The 18253-nt window shown below is 53.8% G+C and overlaps 2 protein-coding genes and 1 long non-coding RNA gene across 4 annotated transcripts in view; 1 reads left to right on the plus strand and 2 right to left on the minus strand.

Annotated features, from left to right (window-relative positions):
- Window positions 1-49: 49 nt before the first annotated feature.
- LOC128817086 (multidrug and toxin extrusion protein 2-like) lies at window positions 50-9235 on the minus strand. The gene is made up of 17 exons (XM_053995205.1): window positions 9131-9235; window positions 7147-7248; window positions 6664-6732; window positions 6188-6336; window positions 6001-6043; window positions 5353-5397; window positions 4887-4984; window positions 4562-4659; window positions 4143-4256; window positions 3884-3951; window positions 3506-3614; window positions 3050-3125; window positions 2728-2797; window positions 2026-2158; window positions 1652-1746; window positions 1338-1419; window positions 50-1058 (listed from the first exon to the last, which is right to left on the minus strand). Exons 1-17 carry the CDS (start codon window positions 9224-9226, stop codon window positions 823-825), a joined length of 1683 nt encoding a protein of 560 aa, XP_053851180.1. The 5' UTR covers window positions 9227-9235; the 3' UTR covers window positions 50-822.
- Window positions 9236-13582: 4347 nt separating this feature from the next.
- LOC128817378 (uncharacterized) lies at window positions 13583-14633 on the minus strand. The gene is made up of 2 exons (XR_008440178.1): window positions 14581-14633; window positions 13583-13874 (listed from the first exon to the last, which is right to left on the minus strand). It is a non-coding gene; the product is annotated as an uncharacterized LOC128817378 (long non-coding RNA).
- A 158-nt stretch (window positions 14634-14791) lies between these two features.
- Window positions 14792-18253, plus strand: part of NXN (nucleoredoxin) — a 46878-nt gene continuing 43416 nt past the window's right edge. For both annotated transcript variants that reach the window (XM_053995845.1, XM_053995844.1), the window contains exon 1: window positions 14792-15139. In XM_053995845.1, the coding sequence (XP_053851820.1) occupies window positions 14822-15139 (318 nt within the window). In that variant the 5' untranslated portion in view covers window positions 14792-14821. The remainder of the gene's footprint in view (window positions 15140-18253) is intronic.

The following is an 18253-nucleotide window of genomic DNA, read 5'->3' on the forward strand; positions in this document are numbered from 1 at the left end:
GTGACATAGGACAGTTCTTTGATGGCTCTGTAGGGTTCAGCAACACAACCTCCCTCTTCCACGGTGCTCAACAACCGTGACAACAACAAATCTTGCTTTTGTACCCAAGGGGAAGAGTGATAACACTGGAGCCAGCCCCAAACCTCAGGGCCAGGGCCAGACCCACAATCTTTCAGTCCTGCCAATGACCAGGGTCACGCTCACACCATATTAAACAGCCTAACATTTACTCAGAAAACTTTATTGTATCAAAATCCCACCTTACAAAAGTGCAAAGAAGAGTTGCTTTAGGCCCTGTGCCCGCCCTGCAGAGGGAGAGCAGGGTCAGGGCCAGCAGCCAGCACCCAACAGGAGAGTCAGACATCTTCCAGCAAAATCCATTTTGTTCCACAGCTGCTGCAAGTGGCATTTGCCACCCCAAGATGCTGGTACAGGCTGGCATGTGAGGAAACTTGCTGTGGGAAGCAGGAGCCTCTGCCATGAGCAAATGACACGGTCCAATGTCCCCAGAGTGCAGGACAGCAGCACCAGGACCCTGTCTCCTTCTGGGGTCAGCCCCAGGACACACTCCCACCTCTCACGAGTGCCATCCCAGTGCAGTGCAGGAGAGGAACCAGCTCTCATGCCCTTTTTTCCCAGGTGCCACATCCTCACCCCCTTTAAGAACTCTGTGTGTGGGATATAAAACATTGCGAGCTAACCAGAAACCGTGCAAAGGGACTTTGCTTAAGGCACTGCGGGGGAATTCCTTCCCCACCCCATCCTCTGGGACATTGCCACGTGCCCTCCTGCTCGGTGCACAGTTCCCCAGTGTCCCTGGCTTTAGCCATTGCCAGTCAGGAGCCGGACCAGGATTCCCACCAGCAGGACAGCGATGGCAGCAGCAGCGGCCAGCACACGGCGGAGGATCACGGCCCCCCACGGCACAGGGGGAAGGACAGGGACAACAGCAGGCTCCTCCTGCGTGCTGAGCTCGTGGTCAGGCTGCCTGTCACCCATCACCATGCTCTCAGGCAGGACCGTGGTGTCCCCGGTGTCAGCGTCAAGGGAGGTGTAACCTGTGGGACACACAGCGCTGCAGGGAGGCTGCACAAGCACCTGTGACAGTCCTCAGCGTCCTTTCCCAAGGCTTGGGGACACTGGGACACACAGCTGCAAGCTGTATCTTGTACCCCATTGCTGAGTGCAGGAGAAGTGCCACTGGCCCAGGGCAGCACTGTGCCCTTTCCAGCCATCTGAGCCTCCAGGACAGACATGGTGGCCACAGTTGGGAAGGAAAGGAAGGGGTTGGGTGGGGAATGTGGGCTCCCTGCCTGGTGTCAGGCCTGGCTGCATACCCACAGCAGATGTTTTGTTAGCAGCTGTGCCACTGGAGTTCACGTCTTCCACTTGTTCTTTCATTCCAGCTCGGACTTGAGCCTAAAAACACAGGGAAGAGTTGCTCTTCTCAGGGCAAGGGTGTCCTGCCCAGCCCAAAAAACCCTCCACTCTCCCAAGACAAGCATTCTCAGTACCAAATTGCTCCTCTGCTACAGGAGAAGGACAGACCCCAGTTCAGTTCTGCCACCTCCTAGAGGGCTGTAGTCTTGTACTGAAACAGGAGTTAACTCAGCACCTTTCAAGAACTACCAGAGAAAAGCACAGTTCTCACCTCCTCTGCAGCTTTCCTCCAATCCATTCTGACGACAAAAGCCAAGAAGGAAAGGGCTTGCACGGAGATGCAAATGATCATCCCAACCCACAGACCTGCAGCAGTGGAAAGTTACTTCAGGGAGAGCTTGAGGAAAACCTGCCTTTGCCAGTCCCTGCCAGAATGCCCAAGGACTTCAGCCCAAGAACTTGGAAACAGCTCCTGGGGAAGCTGGGAGGAAACCTGGATTTACTGGGACCAACTCAGTGGCGGCCCCAAACACAGCAGTGTGCAATCCAGCCCCACTGATGCAAAGGAAGATCTGGGCACGAGTTCCAGGGCTGAGCCTTTGCTCAACACAGCTCATGCCACGCCAGCTGGAGGGCAACACGTACCTAACACCCCCATCTTGGCTGCAAACATCAGGGAGATGCCGATGGGGAAGCCGATGGTGTAATATCCGACGGCGTTGGCCATGGCGCCCAGCTTCTGCCTGCCCGTGCCCCGCAGCACCCCGCCACACGTCGCCTGAGGAGAGCGAGCACAGGGGTCACTGCCAGGGGACTCTGGGCCATGGCACAGCCCTGGGGACAGGGAAACCCGCAGCACTGTCCCACCAAGCCAAGAGGGAGCAAAGTCACATTCTGGAGCACGTGGCGTGGGGCTCGTCTCGCTCCAGCTGGCAACGCAGACACCGAGCAGATCCCAAAGAGCTTCCCCACAGTGCCCAGGTGCCTCCCCCAGGACATGACAGCAGGAAACAGGCCAGAGGTACTGTCTGTTGAGTATCCCAGTGTGCTGGGAGAACCTGGTATCTCTGAAGACCCAGCTGCTCACTTGTGTTGCTTTGATAAACCAGTAAAAAGCTGGAGCTGTGGCCAGGGGAAAAGAGGAGGAAAAACTGGGGTGTCTGCAGCAATGCCAAGGGGCAGCCACAAGCACAGAGGGCACTGAGCTGTTACAGGTAACACAAGCAGCTGCTTGGACAGTTTCTCAGTTGGCTTCTCTGGATCATTTCCACAGGTCCAGAGTGGGCTTCAGGCAGCTTTGCACCCCAAGCTGCAGAGAGGAGTCACTCCACGTGCTGCAATACTCACTGCTGTGGCATCCAGCAGGTGGAACGGACCAAAGATGAGCATCACTTTGGACACCAAGCTGACAATCTCCCTGTTGGGAAGATGGAAGGACTGATCAGGGGAAGCAGCACCACCTGGGCCCTGGTTCTCACATACCTTCCTCAATCAGCCACAAAGGCTGATGCCAGTTCCCCGATCCCAGCTGTGCTGCCCAAGGACACTGGGAAATGGGGAGGAACCTTTGAGATAAGGGTTTATGAACTCTTATCTGTCAGCAGCTTCTGGGGTATAAATAACACCCTCCAAGAAGGCAGTAATATTTAAAAGAAAGCTGTTAACCCACGTGTCATTGGTGAAGATGTATCCCACCATGTCCCTTAGGCTCCCCAGCAATGCTGCAACCACCACAGCAAAAACTCCTGAAAGAAAAAGGAATAGTCAAATTTCTTCAAGGGCAGCACACCCTGCTCCTGACCCAGGCCCGGACCTCAGGGGCTCCATGTGGTGGGGACTGGACTTCACTAACCTCAAATGATACTGCAGCAGAGGACAAGTCTGTTTTCCTCTCCCTCTACCCTCTGGAGTGTGAGGGCAAAACACTAAGCTGCCTTTTTAAGTATCAAAGCCTTTGCACCAGGCTTATAACAGAAAAGATGAGTCAGGATTTTGCCTGATCTTGCCTTGCCAAAGGGTCCAAACAAGTGGGATGGGTTCCTGTGGGAGGTCCCTGACCTTGGGGGAGGGAAACAACCATTTGCTGATAATTGCCCTATATTCTGCTCTGCAGGACTGCACTGACCTGTGCACAGCAGTGCAGTGATGCAGGAGGTCTTGGCTTGCTCCACATTCCCTGCTCCCAAGGCATTCCCCACTCTGACACTCGCAGCCACGCTGATGCCCAGAGGCACCTGAGAAGCAGGAGACAAGAGGGGGTGAGTGCCAGCAGAGCCTGCAGTGCCAGCAGAGCCTGCAGAGATTTTCTTCTTCCCCAGTGGGGAACTGGGGACAAACTGGCATTGCTGCAGTGAAGGGATTTTCCATCTGCAGCACACCCTGGATGTGTGAGGCATCACCTGCCTGCTACCAACCCCTGCTTCCCACCTCAGCTCTGATCCACAGGACCACTGCTTTGGGGCTCCTCCCTGGCTGTTTAGGGTGTCACACCCCCAGCCCTTACCATGTACGCGACACAGGCGAGCTCGTAGATGACGGATTGTGCACCCAGCTCCACCACACTGATCAGCCCTGCAAAGGATTTGTCACCTCCTTCACTGGCTGAAAAGGAGGCACCTGTCCCCATGGAACAGATGGGAACACCTGCAGTGTCCTGCAGACCCAGCCCTGCAGGTGAGGAGGCTGCTGCTGGCAGAGGGCTCTGGGGACACGCTCAAGCAGCAGCCACCAGGAACCAGAGGGAAAAGAGGATTTGGACTCACCAGCCAAGAAGCTCCCAATCTCAAAGGTCCACCACTCAATACACATCATGACCATGCCAGGCACTGCCAGCCAGATGAAGGAGCCCCAGTCCACGAGGCACTGCCTGCTCCAACCTGGCAGGAGGAGGCGAAGCAGAATGAACATGTCCTTATCCACCTGCTCCCCTAAAGGGGAGCCACATCCACTCTCTGAGGACAATCCCCCTGCAGCCCACAGGAAATCAGCCCAGGATTGCTGCTGTGCCATGCTGCATTCCTGAGACAGAATATTTGACAAGAATGTGTTTGGAGCTACAGTAAAGGCCTTGAGGACATGGCTACAGCATCTTCCCACTGTGAGGGGATGACAATCCCTTTGTCATGTGCTGGTGACAATGCCAAAGACACTGCTATTCCAAAGGATCAAGACAGAGCAGTACCTCCCCAGGTCTTCACATGGATCTTCTTCCACCACATGTAAAGGACGAGGAGGATGACCTGGGTGTACTGAGAAACCATGTTAGCCCAGGCAGAGCCCCTGGGGAGAGACAGGCAGGTTACAAGTGACATCCTTGCCCACCTCCTCAGCCACAGCAGGACAGACCCGAGGGCACCCACAGCAACTTTGCTGCAGATATGGGACAGACCCCTCCAGCCTCAGCTTTGCAGACTGGGGGCAGGAGTGGGCACGCAGGGAACCCCCTCATGCCCTGAGCAAACCCCTGCACCCAGGGAGAGCCTGTCCCCAGCCCTGCTCACACTTACACCATGCCCAGCTTCAGAGCATAGAGGAGGAAGGCGTTCATGGCCGCATTGAGGATGTTGGCTGCAATCCCTGTCACCACCTGAGGCATAATGATCTCCTGGAAGCCAAGGAGGAACTTTGGAATTTGCTTCCCCAAAACACAGCCCAAGCCCCATCCAGTGAGCACAAGGGAGACCTCCAGCAATGCCCAAGGAGAAAGCCAAGAAGGCAGCTCATGTTCCAGGTGAGGCTGGGCTGTGTGAGACATGCAGGAGGTGACAAGCAGAGCTCAGGAGCTGGTGCAACCCATAAAACACAGAGTTGGGAAGTAGGAAATGGAGCCAGATAAGAGTGGTTCCCATGAGTTCAGCCAGGGCTGGCTCATCTCACATTGCCCAGCCCAGCTCTCCCTGGAACACGGTGAACTGAGATCCCCATGTTCCCCACCTTTATCCCATGGCCAGAAGCTGGCCAGTTATACAGTACCTGACTCAGTAAATATCTTGTCAGCAGCTGGTACAGAAACGCCGCCTGTAAAAGTCAGGATTCAGTTCATCACCACCCTGTGACCACTGAAAACTGGCAGATCAACCCCCCTCCACCTTCTTCCAAAACCCCTGTGCTCCAGCTGAAGCACTGCCAGCACCCAAAACCAAGAGTGACAGAAAGCACATCCCATTCCCATTGGGAAGACAGATCAGTCTCCAAATGGGAAATCTCCAGTGCTTCCTCATCAGCTTGAGAAAGCCTGGAAAGCTTGGAAGGATAACCCTACAGATCCTTATCCCACAGGGGTACTGCTCTGTGCCTCAGGGGAGTCAGAGCCCAGCAGCTGTGAGTGTGGGAACAGCTCCAGCCTTTATCTTGGGGCTAAGAGTGAGCCTGGAGGCCCTGGTTCCAAAGTCCATCACAAGTTATGTGGCCACAGCAAAAGCCTTTGCACAGGAAGATGAGAGAGCCCCTGTTTGCTGGCCCAGCAGCTGCTGGCCTGTGCACATCCTGTAAGGCACAAGGTCAAGGGGCACCTTGTAAAACCCTAAACCTGCCCTGTGAGGCACACAGCAAAAGCCTTCCCTCCTTTCCCTGGTGTTATTAAGGTACACAGAGCTTCTAACAGCTTTAGCAGAGACTTACAGGAAGTGCTGGAATAAAGATCATCACGTAGAGCTGAGTTAACCTGGAAAGAGAGTTGTTTCCCCAGTTAATGATCCAGCAAAGCAAGAGCCAAGCCAAACAGCGCTGCACTCGAGCTCCAGAGAGCCTTAATTTCAACACTCCATGGCAAATGCCTGATCCAGAAGGGCTGGATGCCACCCCTGACCTGGAGACCTCGGGGTCCTGTCGGATGAGCAGGAGGATCCTCTCAGTGTTGATGAAGAGGGCCCAGCAAGGGAAGCAGAACAGCAGCAGGATGAGGATGCCCCGCTGCAGGATGGTGCCCACCTGCTTCAGGTTCTTGCTGCCATATGTCTGGGTCAGGAGAGAGGATCAAGGTGGGCATCACAGGGAGCCAGAGGGGCTGGGCAAACGCTCAGGACAACTAAATGCCTTTCCCATGCCTTGCAGCTGCAGATACCAGGCTGGTTGGGTGTAACTTGCAGATTGCAAATCCTTTGGCACCCAGGCATGACCCAGGGCTCCTTGGGGAAGGAGCAGGCTCCAGCCAGAGTGCTCCCAACCCTGCTCTGTCTGGCAGCTGCCACGGCCCTGCCCTTTGTGCTCAGATCACACTGCACAGGAGGTGAGACACCACCAGCAAACACCTCCAGGCACGGGAAAGGGGGAGCTGCTACTGACCTGGGTCATCAGCGTGTCACATGCTGAGGCTAAGCCAGCACCGATGGAGATGCCTGTCACGTTGATAACCTGGAGGAGAGACAGGGGAGGCTGGCCCACAGCTCTGCCTCCCTCCCAGCTGGGTGGGGAGACAGTTCTGCTACAAGTTTCTGGGAAGTTTTCCAGCCCTTCTCTATTTCTCAGAATAACACAGTCTTGTTAACTAAAGGATCTTCTAGCAAGGGGTGAAGATCTAAAGCACCACAACAAACAGTGCTGCTCCTGGCTACATGCCCAGGTCTGCTGGGTTCAGGGAGCTGGCCAGAGCCTCTCAGGTGCTGGCCTTGCACTGGCACAGGCACTGACTGCTCAGCTCCCCTCTCCTGCCTGTGCTCAGGGCAAAAACATCTACATTCCTACAAGTCTGGGTTTTTTGGTTCTTCATTTTTTGGTGACACATAATTCATATGTTTTAAACCCAAGGGGAATTGGAGCAATACGTACGGACACAGCCAGGGTCACAGCATCCAGCTCAGCTTTCCCCAGGTGGCCACAGAAGATGGAGCTGACCACGCTGATCAGGAACCCCAGCAGCTGGGCAAAGAACTAGGATGAGAGGAGAAGGAGATGGTGAGGTGAGGACCTGTTAGGGCTTGTGGAACACCAGCCCTCCCCCAGGAGCTGGACTATGAAAACTCAGGTTTCCTCGTGTTTCTGTCCACGCCTCGAGGCCAGGGCTCTGCTGAGGTCCTGGGAACTCATCCCTGCTTGCCAACACTGCTGGGCAGGGGAGGCAGCTCCAGGACTCAAGCAGGCTCTCAGTAGCTTTGTTTTTCAAAGCCAACATCTACCTGCCCTGTGGTATTTTGGTGTTACACAGCCAATCCACCAGATAACCCCATTTAAGAGAGGCTTAAGGGCTTCATTAGAAATCCTCTTTTCCAGGATGAAGGCTGTGTAGAGAAGGGAAAATAAAACATCCCAGTGCTTTTCCACATTTGCGTGCATCTGTGGAAAACTATCCTCCAAAACCACAACATCCTCTCCTCCTGGAGAGACACCAAGGCCAGTCTGCGTGTTCCTTGCCAGCAGTGTGTAAGAATGCTGCAGCAGAGATTGCACTGCAGACCTCATTTTCCCTTGGCAAGAGGATGTTCCCCCTTACAGGCATCCAGGGCATGGAGTCATGGCACAGCTCGAAACAGATGGCAGGAGTTAGGGACATTTATACCCACTGAGGAGTGGGCACAGCTGGAAACCAAGCCCGGGAGCTGTTCACGCTCCTTTCCGCACAGCAGTTGGCACGGCAAGAGCCCAGAGCTGGAAAACCAGCTCTGAGGGGTCAGAGGAAGAGCAGAACAGTCCCTTCTCCTCTGCAGACCTCCCACTGCTGCCTGCAGATGCAGTCCTGCTGCCAAGCCCAGGCATGTTCGACCCACTGCTGTGAGTAATCCCCTCAGGAGGGGTCTGTACCTCCAGCTTCATCCCAGCACAGCGTTTATCATGGAATGATCATTAAACAGCAGCTGTAGGTTTGGGTTGGAGGTGTCTGTGCACATGGAGGAGCAGGCTGTGCTGCAGGCAGGACAGCTGAGGGGACTGAGAGGGCTTGATGTGTTCATCCACAGAAACTGAAAATAGTCCAGACTTCTTCTGCTGACTGAACACAGCAGGTCAGGCATTTGATGTCAGGGACAGTGCCTCTGAGAAGTTTAACAGCTGATACTTATTTGCCAGATATAGCAGAAGACTAAAAGCACAAACGTTCACACACGAGTGACTAGAACCAGGGCTGTGGTGCGTGGTTCCCCTTTGCGGAAGCCTCTGCAAAACGTGCTCAGCGCTGTCTGTGCCAGCTGCCAAAGGCTCCATTTCCCTCCAGAGGGTCCAGACAAATGGCAAACGGCAGTTCCAGTCCAGGGAGGGTTTCAGGACAGCGAGGCACAGGGCACCCAGAGCCCGCTGGAAGGGCCAGCTATGGAGCTGGCACTATGCAGAGTGCCACTTGTCACCCAAGGCGTGAGTGGCAGTGCCAGGGCTCAGGCCTGGTTTCACAGAGCAGTTTAGCAACTTAGTCCCCCTCCCCGAGCCCACCGCTCCTCTTCCACAGCCGTGCTGCAGGGAAGCAGGGACCACGCTGGGCAGCAGCAAGAGCGCCTGGGGCAAGAATAAGGATCCGGGCGCCAGCCAGGCACAGAGAGTGGAGGAGGGACCGACCACGCTGTGGCCCCGGCGCGGGCGGGAAGCACATCCCCGGTTGCAGAGCCGTGCCGGGAGGCTGGAGGCAGCCGAAACCCGGCGGCACGGGACCGGCAGATGCCGAAGTCTCCCTCCTCGGCATCCCGGAGCGCCCGGGGAGCGCTGCCCGGCTGCGGACAGCGGAGCCCCGCCGCGATCCCCGTCCCGGGGATGCGCTCCCGCGGGAGGGCACCGTGTCCCCCGGGTGTCCCCCGTGTCCCTCCCCTCCTCACCCCGCCTAGGGTCTCACCACGGGCCCCGCCAGCCGGGCCAGCTCGAAGCACTCCTGCCGTGCGCCCGCGGGCAGGAGGCGCCGGGCGCCCCGCAGGCACCGCGCTGCCGCCATCGCCGCCGGTACCGCCCGGCCACCTCCGCCCGCCTTATGGGCACGGCCCGGCCGCCTCCGCCCCCGGGGCCGCGGGGCTGTGGGCGGGGCGGAACGGCTCGGTACGGCACGGCTCGGCACGGCACGGGCAGCTCCGTGCTCCGGGCCGGGGCTGGGACCCTCGGCCGGACGGGAGCGGGACCCGCACGGCCGCGCTCCGGTATCAGCTGGAGTCGGCAGCTGGGCATTCCCCGCACACGCGTGTTGGCCAGAGCCAGAGCCCGTCGCGGGGATTTTGGGGGTGGGGGATCCCCTGTTGGTGTCGGTGGTTTGGGGATCTGCTGTGCAAGGGGCAGGGGACCCCCCCCCCCCCCCCGTTTGTTCAGCGACATCTGGAGCTCTCCCGCTCATCGGCTCTGGGATGGGGATCCCCTGAGGAGACACGTGTTGATCAGGGGGTCACCAGAGGTCCAGAGACCCCCGGGTAGTGGTTATGGACTGGGGGAACTCCTTGTGAGACGATGGTTTAGGACCCCCTAAGTGCTGTCTGTGAGGTTCCTGAGCAAAGGAATGTCCTCTCTGCCATCAGCGTCGTGGAAGCAGTGCAGGGCAGCCGGCCCTGGGCAGCCTCTCCTTCTCCTCCATCCACTCACCAACGCCTCGTGAGCAGGGATCGTCCCTGATCCAGGGATTGCCACCCAGCAGGCCGGTGGCCAGCAGTGCAGCTGGCAGGGTGAGGAATGGCTGTGCTTGCCCAACACCTGGCAAGAATGAGATTTGGTTTGGATCAAAGGCTGGGTTGTTACAGAAGTGAAATTTTACCTAAGTGCAGGTACTCGTAACCAAGCAGCTGTAACCAAACCTATTGCTAATGCATGGAAAATTGCAGCGGAAAGTGGGTCTCGGTTTTCCAGCTGTTTAATTGCTGCTCTGGTGTCTTATAGCTGTGGTGTCACCAGCCCGAAATATATTGTCTCGTTAATGTTTCCCTTATCCCCTTGTCCCTTCAAATATGATGTGACATCATGAAAAATCGTATAGTAGTGGTGGTGAGTCACAGTCATTCTGATTTTATGTGCCCTGATGAAATCAGGGCATTTCCGGACAAAAAAGTGCTCCTCTCAAAGATCTTTCCTTCCTCTTCTGTAGCCAGTAGGTGCGGGACGGTGCTTCAGCGGCAGCTCTGAAGAAACAGAAATGGTTATGGGAAAAGATGATGACTGGCTGGTGGTGTGACTGTCACCAGCCTGGCTGCGAGATGGCCGAGGGCTCCTGCCGCGCCCTTATCTCCCGTGCAGGCAGAGGGGAAATGATGAGGCTCAGATGGTGCTATTCATGGTCCTAAACGAGCAGTGCAAGTGCCAGTCCCTTTGAAGTTTACTGGTGACCCTGCTGAGATCAATACCCCGCGCTAGTGAGGAGCAGGGAGAGAATCGGGCAGAAACCTGAGGGGAAAGGACTTTGAAAATAAAAAGGCCCATTTTTACAAGCTTGGGGAGAAAAGTTCTCTCCAAGTCCCAGGAGCCGGGTTCTGGACTAGCCCCCAGAGAGCCAAATACACACAGAAGGGCTGTGGTTGAAATCCCTTTCCTTGTGTTTTTCTGGTGTTGTTTAAAATCAACTCTAGTCGCTTTCAGAAGCGCTGTTTTGTGTTCCTGTGGTTACACGTGGATCCCAGTCCTGCTGGAAAGTGGCAGAACGGGCACTCCAGGACCTGGCTGGATGAGCAGGGGTGCCCTGAGGCCTCCCCCATCACTGGCACAACAGACCTGGCACTGCCTCTGTGACAGGGACAAGGACATTGCCAGCTGGATTCAGCAGGACTCATCTTCGGAGCCACCGACGATGAGGAGGGTCGAAGGTACCACGAGCTGCCCTCAGCAGTCCGGATGTTACCAGGATTGCAACACCAGCCGGAGGAATTTGAAGGGTCAAATTCCGTGCGGTTGTTTTAGACATCCAGTGAATCCATAGCAGCGTTCTGGGAGGCTGATACCTTAACAGAGACCAGTTTGAAGGAGTTAATGTGTGACCAGCCACGATCCAGCTGGAGCAGGCAGACGGGCTGTCCTGCTGGAGCTGGTTTCGGCAGCCGGGACACTGTGCAGTTCTCAGCAATGCTGATGTGACTCCAGAAGAAAAAAGCTGAGAGGAGAAGGATTGCAGTTGACTTGCATCATGTGCAGAGCGGAATTAGCCCTTGTTTTCTCTGCAGATTCCCGGCGGGATAGTTGCCCGGGGCTTTCTCTGGATATGGATGTCCATAATCTGAAACACAGCCTACACCTTGCTGCTAAAATACACCCCACAAATGTACTCGTGACTGAGAGCTGCCCAACAAGGAGGACGTCAGGACACAATGGATTCGTGTCAAACACTGAACTGTTTGAAGTGTGTCCCTTTCCTCTGAGAGACCTTGCTGCTGCCTGATGTCCACACACGGTGGAAAATCCACTGCCCTCAGTGCAACGTGGAGTTCAGAATGCAGCTGAATTAAAAACTGAAGAGCCTTTTGCAATCAAATTAAGGTTTTATATGTGTCGTACCATAGGATCAGATGATCAGAGCCATCAGTGGATACTTTAGGGTAACTCTGCTGTTTCAGCGCCACATCCAGATGGTTTTTGAACACTTCCAGGGATGATGAATCCACCACTACCCTGGACAGCCTCTTCCAGGGCTCGGCCACCCTTTTGGTGAAGAATCTTTCCCAGATATCCAGCCTGCTGCAGCTCGAGGCCGTTTGCTCCTGTCCTATCGCTTGGTACCGGCGAGGACAGACTGCCCCACGCCTGGCTGCAATCTCTCCGCAGGGAATTGTGGCGCTCCATAGGGTCCTTTTGAGCCTCCTTTTTTTTTTTTTTGTTCCCTGGCTGCGCTCTCCGCGCTCCCTCCGCGGTGTTGCCGTGCGCGGTGTCCCCGGCAGATGGCACCGGAGCCCCGCGGCCCGAGGCCGGGGACCGGGGGGGACACGGATCCCCTTTCCCAGCCGGTTCTTGTCTCCGCTCCTCGGGCTCGGCACTTTTAACCCTGCCCCATTTCGTCAGTGTTTGTCATTTTTCAAGACCCTAATGAGCACCGGGTGTCTATTGAACATGCAAGGAAATCCCAGCATGTGCCAATCATTAGCCAAATATACATATTTTATATATACATATACATACATACATACATACATACATACATATATATATATATATATATAAAAATAATATAAAAAAACGCACATATATATATATGTATATATATACACTACATATAGTATATATCTATATTACAATATATAATATATTATATAATATATAAATATATTATATATACATATATTATATTACAACAATATATTGTATATATTATATTGTATATAATATATTATATTACAACAAATATATAATATATAAATATTTATTTATATATTCTATAAAATATAATACAAGATATATAAAATATATGCACTTTTTTTTTTTTTGGAAAAAAATACTTGCTAAATATACTTGAAAAATAAATATCTGAAATAAAAGAAATGAAATTTATTTTATAGATAAGCTAAATATATTAAACTAATATATATATATAATATAATAAACTAAATATATTTGAAAAAATACTGAAGTGAAAAATATAGTATGTACTAGTCAACTAGGGTGTAATATAAAAAAAACCCATACTTATGAAAAATAAATAGGAGTTAGAAAAATGCAGATAGGCATTGGGTCTAGATGGACAAGAAACCGCTTATTAAAAACCTTGGGATGCTGTCCTGACTCTTTAATTCCAGCTGGTTCTCAAATGGGCATCCTGAATCTGTGATTCTGCTGCAAAACCAGCACCTCACCCACCACATTTTAGGCTCTCTCATGGTGTAACTTCAGTTCAGTCACACCTCACCTTGTGAATTTTTTTCATTAACAGTTGTTTCCTCATTTTATTTTATTGTTCCTTAAGAGAGAAATGCTTTTGAATTTTTTCCGTGTTTCAGAGCATCTTCCTCCTGCTTTGTTCACTAAAAGCAGGGCCAGACGTATTAACTGCAGCCATAAATATAATTTTTACAGAAGAATATTTATCTTGCTGCATGGGTTGGTTGAGTTCAGGGTTGCAGACTTAAAAAACAGCTTCCCTACCCTGAAGAATCCAGATACTTAATTAAGGCAGATAAGGCACGGCAAATAAAAAACAAGACAAAACTTCTCCTGCTTTGAACTACCTCTAGGGAGCAGGTCTTGGCAAGAGAAAAGAGAAATTGTAAAGCTGTAATAATAATAATAATGATAATTAATTGTATTTATAAAGCATCCCCTAATGGCTCTGGATGCTACACAACGATTTTAAATACAATTGAAAGCAACAACAGTAACGAGAATCCAAATAAGGAAGGGTTGTAAAAACAAAGGTGTTTATTGCAGTAGATAGTAAGATTTCAGTGTGCTGTTTTGGGGCTCTTCTGCAGCACGGACATCAGTCGGGAGCAGCTGAGGATCCCGCAGTGAATTCTGCAGGCTTGCAGATTGCAGGCTTTGATTACAAAGAGCAAATACATTTTACAGCCTGGTTTGCATGTCACTGTCTCTGCTTTATTTCCTTTCTGTATCCCAGCCAGCCAGACGGTGTAACTCAACGCAGCCCAGTTTATGTTTATGCTTCTGGATTGGCTCTCAGGTTTTTCTGCCTGCATTTGATAGGGGTAAATATGCGTTTATGTTCGATTTTGGAAACAAAAGAAGGGAATAAATCTGTGGGCTTTGGGGAGGCTGGACCTACCCTCATGGGGCCAGTGGGAAGTCACAAAATGGTTTGGGTTGGAAGGGACATTATGGAAGGAGTCCTGGGAGGAGCGGCTGAGCGAGCTGGGGATGGTTAGCCTGGAGAAAAGGAGGCTCAGGGGTGACTTTATAATTCTCTACCACTCCCTGAAAGGTGGCCAGGTGAGGGTCAGCCTCTGCTGACAGCGACAGGACAAGAGGACAGTCTTAAACTGCACCAGGGGAGGTTTAGGCTGGACATTAGGAATAAGTTCTTCACAGAAAAGGCGACTGGGCACTGGAATGGGCTGCCCAGGGAGGTGGTGGAGTCACCATCCCCGGAGGTGGCACACAGTGCCACGGTCTGTTTGACAAGGCGGTGTTCTGTCACAGCTTGGACTCGTGACCTCGAAGGTCTTTTCTCATCCTAGCTGGTTCTGTGTGATCCTGTGTGTGCCATCACACGTCCCCCAGGGCCTGGCACACCTTCCACCGGAGCAGGCTGCTCAGCGCCACATCCAGCCCGGCCTGGGACCCTCCAGGGACGGGACACCCACAGCTTCTCCGAGCAAACTGCGCCAGCGCTTACCCTCTCAGGGAAGAATTCCCCGCCAGCCCAGCACCCCACCCCACCGTGCGCTCCGTCGGTGTGCAGCCCTTGCCCGCCGTGCCCCGCTCCGTGCCCCGCTCCGTGCCCGGGCTCCGCCGGCCGCGGCTCTGAGGGGGTGGGGGGGGCCGGGCCGGGGCGGTGCTGCCCGAGGCGGGGGCGGGCGCGGGGCCGCGCGGCGCGGCAGCGCCCCCTGGCGGGGCGGGGCGGGGCGTGCGCGGCCGGCGGGCGCGGAGCGGAGCGGGCGCGCAGCGGGAGCGGAGCGGGATGGCGGGCGCGCTCACCGACGTGCTGGGAGAGGTGCTGGTGGCCGCCGACGGCGAGGAGGTTGCCGTGTCGGCGCTGGCCGCCCGCGGGGTCTCCCTGGTGGGGCTCTACTTCGGCTGCAGCCTCGGCGGCCCCTGCGCGCAGCTCGGCGCCAGCCTGGCCGCCTTCTACGGGCGCTTCAGGGGGGAGGCGGCGGCGGCCGGCGGGCAGCGCCTCGAGATCGTCTTCGTGTCGGCGGAGCAGGAGCAGCAGCAGTGGCAGGAGGCGGTGCGGGCCATGCCCTGGCTGGCGCTGCCCTTCGCCGACAAGCACCGCAAGGTGAGACCCGCGGCCGCGGCCGGGCGGGGGGCGGCGGGGCGCGCCCCGGGCTTTGTCTGGGGGCCGCGGGGCTCGGCCGGGGCCGGGCGCCTTCCAGAAAGTTCCCGGGGGAGCCGGCGAGGTGGCGGCTGCTGTCCCGCGGGGCGACGCCGTCTGGCCCGGCTCCTGCGGGGCCTGGGAGCCGCGGCACCGGGGGAGCCCCGCGGGAGGAGAGCCCTGGGCTGGGCATCGTGGTCTGTGCGGGCGGCCGGAGCCGCTGGCCTCGCCGGGCCCCGCCGAGGAGCGGGGCTGCAGGTGAGCTGTGAGGGGAGCAGCTGCTCCGGGCTCAGACACGGGCACGGCGTCACTCAGGTGGGCGCCCGGGGGAAGCAGACCTCGGCGTGGGCAGCAGACACGGTGCCCGTGGGCTCCTGTGTGGCTTTGGGCACAGAAAGGAGCCGTGGCCCCCGCCAGCCGTGGGAGGACACGCGGTGGTTGAGGAGCGAGTGAGCCCGGCTCGGCTGGGAGCTGCTGGCGAAGCTGCCCGGCCAGTTTGTGGGATGGGGTTTGTTCCTCGCGTTTGCTGCGTTCGATACTCCGCCAAGTTACAGCCTCTCATCCGTAGAGTTTAATCTGAAAGATAACGGACAGAAAGCGCGCTAAGACCCAGACGGGGCAGGCTGCGAGGAAAAGGAAGGCACGGGCTGAGCCTCCGCTTCCCAACGAGCTTGCAGCGCTTAAAAGGGAAAAAAAAAAAAAAAAAGCCTCTTTGCAAATCTAATCTCTGGAAGCAGTTGAGTAAGAATTGAAAAGATGGTGCTCCACAGTGCCATTTCTAAACATCTTTCTGGCTAGTGCTTGAGGCAGCAGGCAGACTCTGGATCAGCTCTGGTTGGGATTGGGATAACGCTGGTACCTGCAGGGCTGGGGGTGGCTGAGCCCCCTCAGGCATCCCCTGTGTCTGGACGCCTGGAGGCTGTATTGGGATGAGAGGGATGACATCTCCCAGGATGTGTCTCTGAGCCCTGCTCCGTTCCTTAGGTAAAGGAATTTAAGGGAAAGTTGGCTGTTGTCTGGCAGCGCCGTGTGATGTCCCTGCTGCTCAGAAGAGATGTAGCTTTGAAACACGGATTTGCCCTTTTTTTCCCTTGTTTGCCGCCGTTTTTTGTCACTAAGCCCCCAGTTCTGCAAAAACTCTCACTTATTTAAGGCTGTGCACCTGGATGATAATGCTGCCCAAGGCCCCCAGTTTGCCCCTTTGAAGTCCAGACGATTGCAACTGGGAGCTCACCCAAGTGGTCGGGATCTGAGCAGTTTCATTAATGAGAGGAGCTGCAACAGAAGCTTCATCCTTCAGAGAAACTACAGTTTAACTCAGGTTTCTTTTAAACCAAACCCTCTTCCTACAGGGATGTGAAAACACTGTGGTTCCAATTAGTAGCTGACCATTTCCCTACAGAACATTTCAGATTATTTAGATGGTGGGACTTCTGCTTGCCGTATTTGCTTTAAAAATTCCACTGCAATGTAGTTAAATGGTTGGGAAATCATAGAAGTGGAAGGTGGCATTAATTTTACATGCTGGCCAATACTTCCATCTATTAGATTGCAAGAAAACATGAAATAAAAAGATTATGGGGTCTTAAACTCTTATTCCAAGAAGCCCTGAGTTAAATTCAGGATTATTTTTGTGTGGAGTGTAAAGTAATTGAAGCTCGTGCTGTATATTTTCAAAACGAAGCAGATGTGATGTGGCTTTGGAGGAAGCTTAATCTACGGATAACAGAGAACCTATTTGTAAGTTGTAAGGGCAATTATGTCAGGATATCAGATTTCTAAACAGGAGATTTATAACCTGTAGCTCAGGCAGTTAGAAGTTTCCTTCTATAATAGGCTGATTTTTTTTAAATAGCTGGGTTAATGACCTAACTCCCCAGAAAAGCACAAACTTTCTATTTTTCAAAAACATGCCAGCGAGAGCTGGGGATGTCGAGCATATGTTCAGAACCTCACGGGCTTAATTTGTTTTAAAACAAAAGCATCAGAGGAATGTAGGCAGTGCTTTTGAGTTATGGTTCCTTTGCACTAAGGGATACTCCTAAACCCCAGCGAATTATATAGATTTATGGGAAAAAAGGGATGTTATAGAGGCAGGGTAGAGACAGCAAGAGGGGTGGGAACACTGAGAGCTCTGTCCCTGAGCTCTCAGCTCCCCATCCTTGCAGGTTACAGGGCTTGTCTGGGAGCCCAGCAGGGTTGAGTGTGGGTGATGCCCAGGCTCAAAGACCTCCAGAAGTCCTTTCAAGCCAACTCTTCCCATGGTGGGTTGGTTGCTTTATTTACTGAGGCCATGAAAGCTTTGTGGAGAGATGATGGCTTCCTATCCTGTATAAAAGCATCACTTTTGTTGCTCAGTGTTATTGAAAAATATGATCTGTCATTATCCTTCTCTGGCGTACTCTGCATTTTTCTACATTTCTCCTTCCAAACTCTGGGCACCAAACGTTGATAGATCCTAAAACCTCGGCTCCTTTCTGGGTTTGCAGTACAATTCCCACAGTCCTAAAAGTAAATTAGCATCTTACTCTGATGGTTATTGGGCAAAGTAGATGGAATTGTCAAAGCAAACAGCCACTCTTCGTTGAATGCCTCGGTAACTCAATAATGCCGGGGTGCAGTTACCAGGGACAACCAGTTCAATTGGAGTAACTTCAGCACACAGCAATTTTTGCCTCCAAACCAGTAATAAAAGAAAGCAGTACAAGTCAGCAAACATCTGGCCATGGGGAAAGCCTTTGATTAATGAGGAGGATGGCATTATGCCTCTGTCTGAGCCGCAGCCAGACCTATTATTGGCTGGGTTTTTTTCAAGGACAAAACCAGAATGAGCCAAATGAGATTGGAGGCCTTTAACTCATGGTGCACGTCCCTCAGTTAAGTTGTTCAGGCCTGGATTTGGGCAGCCACAGGTAGTTTTTGGTAATTGATTTGTCTTCTGATAGTGCCTGGCGAGACTGAGCAGAGCAATGGGGAGAAGACGTTGCTCGGTGCCTTCGTTTTGGTCGTGGTTTTGGTTTAACATCACCCTGTTGTTGTCTGTTTGCACGGACATCTGCTGGAGTTCTGGAGGGTTGA

The sequence above is a fragment of the Vidua macroura genome, chromosome 20 (assembly GCF_024509145.1).
Source record: "Vidua macroura isolate BioBank_ID:100142 chromosome 20, ASM2450914v1, whole genome shotgun sequence".
NCBI lineage: Eukaryota > Metazoa > Chordata > Aves > Passeriformes > Viduidae > Vidua > Vidua macroura.